Source organism: Nannobrachium achirus (assembly GCF_963921795.1).
Source record: "Nannobrachium achirus genome assembly, chromosome: 1".
In the NCBI taxonomy this organism is placed as follows: Eukaryota; Metazoa; Chordata; class Actinopteri; order Myctophiformes; family Myctophidae; genus Nannobrachium; species Nannobrachium achirus.
This window is the reverse complement of record NC_137810.1, coordinates 28,836,863-28,842,747: the sequence shown is the minus strand read 5'-3', so window position 1 is coordinate 28,842,747 and position 5,885 is coordinate 28,836,863. Positions and strand designations below refer to the sequence as shown.

General features: G+C 39.3%; 1 protein-coding gene across 1 annotated transcript in view; it reads left to right on the top strand.

The window, feature by feature from the left end:
• Positions 1-2,747, top strand: part of anos1b (anosmin 1b) — a gene marked incomplete at both ends in the record, with an annotated part of 56,346 nt that extends 53,599 nt beyond the window's left edge. Inside the window, 3 exons of the mRNA XM_080727958.1 lie at positions 455-617; positions 1,427-1,668; positions 2,604-2,747. Coding sequence (XP_080584084.1) covers positions 455-617; positions 1,427-1,668; positions 2,604-2,747 — 549 coding nt within the window. The remainder of the gene's footprint in view (positions 1-454; positions 618-1,426; positions 1,669-2,603) is intronic.
• Positions 2,748-5,885: the final 3,138 nt, after the last annotated feature.

Below are 5,885 nucleotides of genomic sequence, written 5' to 3'. Positions count from 1 at the left end.
ATTCAACTCAAGTCTCCATGTGGTGAGTAATCAATAGAAAAAAATGCATTTGGGGGGTGAACTATCCCTTTAAGTCCATGTCTTACCCCTTATCCCTAAACTCTTTAGCCATGTTTTACTATTTTGAAAAACAGTTTTATATATTTCAAATGGCTGATCTACAAGCTCACAACATGTGATGTTTTTCTTTTTTTTTAATATACAGTATGTTTTTCAAAATAGTAAAAAAAGGGAAAGAAGTTTAGGACATGGACAAAAATATTTGTTCTTATTTCTACACATCAGCTCTAAGGTATATACAGTATCTGACATAGTTTAATGTTGAACATGAAATGGTATTCGCCTTTAACTGGTTAAATAGCTTACTGTTTACATGCAATAAACATGAATGGCCGCTCAGCATCTCCCTCTGTCTCTCTTCCTTCACCTCTGTCATGTCTGTGTGTGTCTCTAGGGAACACACCACACCATCACAGGCCTGCTGTTCTCCTGTAAGTACCGCGTAGCCGTGGCTGTGGAGGAAGACCAGGACTCTGAGGCTGTCGCCTGGGTTACGACCCCAGCATGTTCCTCTGTCAGGGTCAGAGGGGGCAAAGGCCTGCCCTGCAGCACTGAGGGTAAAACAAACTCTGCATACATATACTATTACACGCATATTATGTACACACACACACACACACACACACACACACACACACACACACACACACAGACACGCACACACACAAACGGGTTCGTACACGCATCACATGCACACGCAGTTTCCCATTTTGTACTTGTTTTGCTACACTGGTAAGGACATTCCATTGATTTACAATAATTCCCTAAACCCTAATCTCAACCTATAAATATCTGCTTATCATATTTATATTCTCTTCTGGGAACATTTGGTCCCAGCAAGAACACACACACACACACACACACACACACACACACACACACACACACACACACACACACACACACACACACACACATGCACACATGTGCACGTGCAGGCACACACACACACACACACACACACACACACACACACACACACGCACGCACGCACGCACGCACGCACGCACGCACACACACACGCATGCACAATTTATAGTGTCTATCTTTAGCTTTAGCAGTTTGCCAAACCACTGTCTTTATACACAGTGATACACACTTAACACCAGGTCTGTTTTCAATTCACTTTTCTTCTTATTCAGTTCAGCTGAAGTGGATTTTCTTCAGTTTAATTCATCATCAGCCTCATGTGTAAAAAAAACACTTAAAGTTGTCATGTCCAACCTATGAAATAAATGAGAAGATTATTTTATGCTTAACAACTTAATTGTATCTGATTAGATTTTATTTGCATAATGTTAGCACATGCATGTGAGGACCAAGTGAAACCTTGCAATAACCTTGTCCATTGTTTTGTTTGGTTCAGAGCGCCCTCTGTCAGGCAGAAAGGTGGTACTGCGACCGGAACGGCTAACTGCAGATTTCCAGCAAGTGAACGGTTCCCTGGTCACTACATTCCGTTGGAGGTTATCCCAGCATGCACTGGGCCAGCCGGCTATTGAGGGGTTCCAGTTCACCTGGACACTGGCGGTCCCACCGCCAGGGAGCACCACGGAAATAGAGGGCCAGGAAGATACTCTTATCTCCCAAACACAGATAGTTGCCCCGGTGAGGATGAGAGAACACTTTATACTTAACCCACATTGAACCACATATCGTCGTTGTCGGGTGAAAACCTTGTATGTCCAAGACCGTTCGTTTTGTATTCATCATTTTAAAAATGAACTAAACTAGTGAAAATAGCAGGTCTACAAGCACACAACGCCTCGCACCGGCGTTGTGTGCTTGTAGATCGGCTGTTTTCACTACTTTTGTGCGACAGTCTTGTATGACAAAGCAGGGCTTTGCTTGGTGAAAAAACGTACAAACGTGAAACTTGGAGATACGAGGTTTCTGTCCGACAGCGACGATATGAACTCAACAATGACGATATCGTAAAAGGACCTCTTAATGGGGCAGCTGGAGCATTAGATCACAGAGAGCGTGAGAGGGACAGTTTGTGTGTGCACGTGTGTCTCCATGTCCATGTGCATGTGTGCATGTATGCACGCACGTGTGCTTGTTAACCACGGTATTCTTTTACGGACGGGGGAGTAATTACTTACATTCACTGTTTTAACTAATTTTAAGCATCCAATCACCCGTATGAAACACCTGCAGCCACTTGTGTCGTTGGAGAAATCGTTTTTCATGCGAAAGATAATTGGATGAAAATGAAACACTTTCCAGTCTAACAACTTCATAAGGATGCAATCAGATGCAGACCACGAACATCCCTACCATACAGTACCGTTTAAATGGCCACTTCATTACGTTGGGAATGTCCCCCAAGCACTACGACCCATCAGAACATATTACAATGCTTATGTTTCCTATAACTGCAGAAACTGCAATATTTTCATTTAAAACTAATTATAGAGGACATAGGATTTATTTTTTTTAAAGTTATTTTTAGATTATACTTATTTCACTCAGATAACGAGCTTGTGACCATGTGTGCTTCTGTGTCTAACTCTACCGTCTCTTTGTGTCTCTGCCTCCAGTCCCAGCGCTCAGTGACAGTGTATGGCCTTAATGGTGACAGTACCTACCAGCTGCAGCTACAGGTGCTCACAGCAGGGGGGAGCAGTGGTGCTGCAGTCTCCAGGACCATACACACTCCAGCTATCAATGCTACACTGCTATAGGTACCTTGATTAAAACACATATCTACAATGTTTGTATTTTATCTCAATAATAGGAAAATGTAGCTAGGCCTGGGCCCTAGACAATATTTTCATCTGTAGCTAAATTCCTCCAACATTTCACATTGCTAATTGTAAATGATAACAAATTCAAGATTTGATCAAAAGTGACACTTAACAAACTTGCCTAAAAAAATTGATTACTTTATCCTGTACTGTGTAAGTGCACAAAGGTTTATTTGTTGGCCTGAATGAATTTCACCTCTTGTCTTTTTGCCATTGGCCTGTTTAACGCCAACAGTCATCCTCTGTCTTTTCGCTTCCAGGTCACAGGTCACTCCTCTGCGTGACTGACATCATCTGCTGCTTCACGTCCTCTTCATCAACATGATCTTAAGATTCTTTATTCTCCGACTGGTCCTGTTTGTCTGCCTCTCTCACCCGTCACACGCACACGCGCGCGCGCGCGCACACACACACACACACACACACACACACACACACACACACACACACACACACACACACACAGAGACAAATACACACACGCACACAGCAATGGACACGGATTCAGATACTACAAATAAAATCATATCAATCACAGTACCAGAGTGATTAAAGTGATTTAACTGTTTGTGATCCTACGTACTATGAAAAAAGAAAAGAAAATAAACCTGGTCGGGATGCACCAACAGTTCTGTTTAAATGATCCGGTGACTCCAGACTGATGTACAGTATATTTAACTAAAAGTGCTTATCATCAGCCTATACTAATAATGTATCGTGTTTAGTACTTTGTATTGGCAGTCTGTCTGTATATCGTTCCAACCTCACTCTACATCTAATATAATTAGCAGTCAAAAATAGCCAACCAACAACCTCACAATGCATCGCGGATGCAATGCTTTTTGAGCTTGTAGATTTGCTATTTTTGGTGCATGATATCGTTGTATAGCAGGAAAAGAAATGAAGCGTTACACTTCACTCTACATCCAACCTTTAGCATTCTGTATATCCTTACATCCACCTCTACATCCTAGATCCAACCGTCATCATCAGCCTGTATATCCTTCCACTTCATTCTGCATTCTTCAGTAACTGGGTGAAGCGCAGCGCAATGAGTCTCTTGAGTGGTTGGGGTCACAAGAGTCCTCTTTGGTTCTTGTCAAGTCAGACATGTTGTGTCTGTTTGCTTTGGTTGAGCTAATAATGAATAGAGCACTGACTGTCATGTCTAGTAATGCCTGATTTATTCTTTGTCGTTGACAAGGTATAATCTAGGCTTTTAAGCTACAATCCATATGTTTTGTCCTTTGTCTCCCTCTGCCGATGGAGAGGGGTAATTGCAATCATTTACTTAATATTTAAACATTAGATTGAATGTTCTCAAAGAAAGAGTAGTATTAAACCTACATACAGATACAGACTAGTTAAAATAATGTTTTATTCATTAAAATAAGTCCCAATTCACAAAATTAAAGTAATACAGCAACAACAAATACCAAATATAATGTTGATCTAATTCAAATCCAACCAAATTGGCTTATAATCATAACTTGTATATTTTCACACATGTAGACTATGTCTAATACATTTATTTGTATAATGCTACAGTGGAATACACAAGGCCAAATAACATTTAAAGGCTGAGAACTGATCTAACTTAACCAGTTAAACCATGTTCAGGTATTATGAAAATCATGTTAATTGTGTCTTCATGTAAACCTAGACAAGCCCTGTTTCTCCATGACAGTTTATTTTGTTCACCATTTTTTATCTTTTGTTTATTTTTTACACTGTTGTTTTATTTATTGTTTTGTAATTAAAGAGCATCAGGCTAAAGGTATGTGTGGTCTCAGTCATTGTGTGAGAAAGGGCTACAGAGGGATGGTGGCATTTATGATGCATTGCAAACCAAAAGTTAAAGTTACGATGTTAAATGTGAATTCTGATTTCAGAAATAGGTGTATGGTAGAATGGATGGATAGGTTAAGAATCGTTGATACTGCCATGTTATAAGATAAATTCAAAACAAAGACAGTCCCAGGCATGTATACATCAAAATCCAGTGGTGTGTAAAGTAACTAAAAGTACATTTACTCAAGTACTGTCCTTAAATACAATTTTGAGGTACTTTTACTTTACTGGAGTATTTCCAATTTTCAATACTTCTCGAGAGCTAAATATTGTACTTTTACTTCACTACAATCATTTGACAACTTTAGTTACTAGTTACTTTGTAGATTTTGATTATTATTACAAAACATACATTAACCACTTCAGCCTTTGGCCATTTGAAAATAGCCAATCTACAAGCAATGAGCGCAATCGAGCTTGTAGCTTGGCTATTTTCAAAATATTTTCATACATTTGAAAAGTTGTGAAATGGGACATTCTGCATAATGGGTAGGCTAATTTTTTTTGCCAATACTTTGTACTTTTGAATTCCGTATTCTACTAGTAAAATAGTATTTCTACATTGTAGTATTGATACTTTTACTTGTGAGTACTTTTTCCACCACTGAAACAAAGACAGGCCTGTGTATGTATCAAAAATAATGATCAAATATAATATGGATTAAGAGCATAGGCTTTCTTTTTTTTTTTATATAAAATTTTTATTGGATATACTTTACAATGTAATGTTATGTAATCCTTTTTTTTTTTTTTTTTAACACATTGCACGTGACGAGCAATCGTCACTCAGCAAGACAACACATGGCAACAACATAACATACAATAACAACTTAAAATCAAGAGCAAAACAGGACAAAACAAAACAAAACAAAACAAAACAAAAACGTGGGTCAATTTAGCCCAATTCACGGCCCGCCCACTAAGCATCCCACGGGTGCTGAAGTCACATTTTGAAGGGGTAAATCCTACCATAGCCTATGGAGTTGGCACAGAAATCGCAAATTTAATGCAATTTCCGAATAGTAAAGTATAAAATACGGCTAGCATGATCAAGAACACAAGATACTAAACGGCACAAAGCACTATAATTTACTTTACTGTTAGAAATAATGATTTGTTGGCTTTAAGTCCAGTATAGTTTCCCCTTCGAATTGAAGTCAGCACCCGGGGAAAACTGAGAAACGGAAGTAGGTGGGCGGGCCGTGAATAAGGCTAATTGTCAGT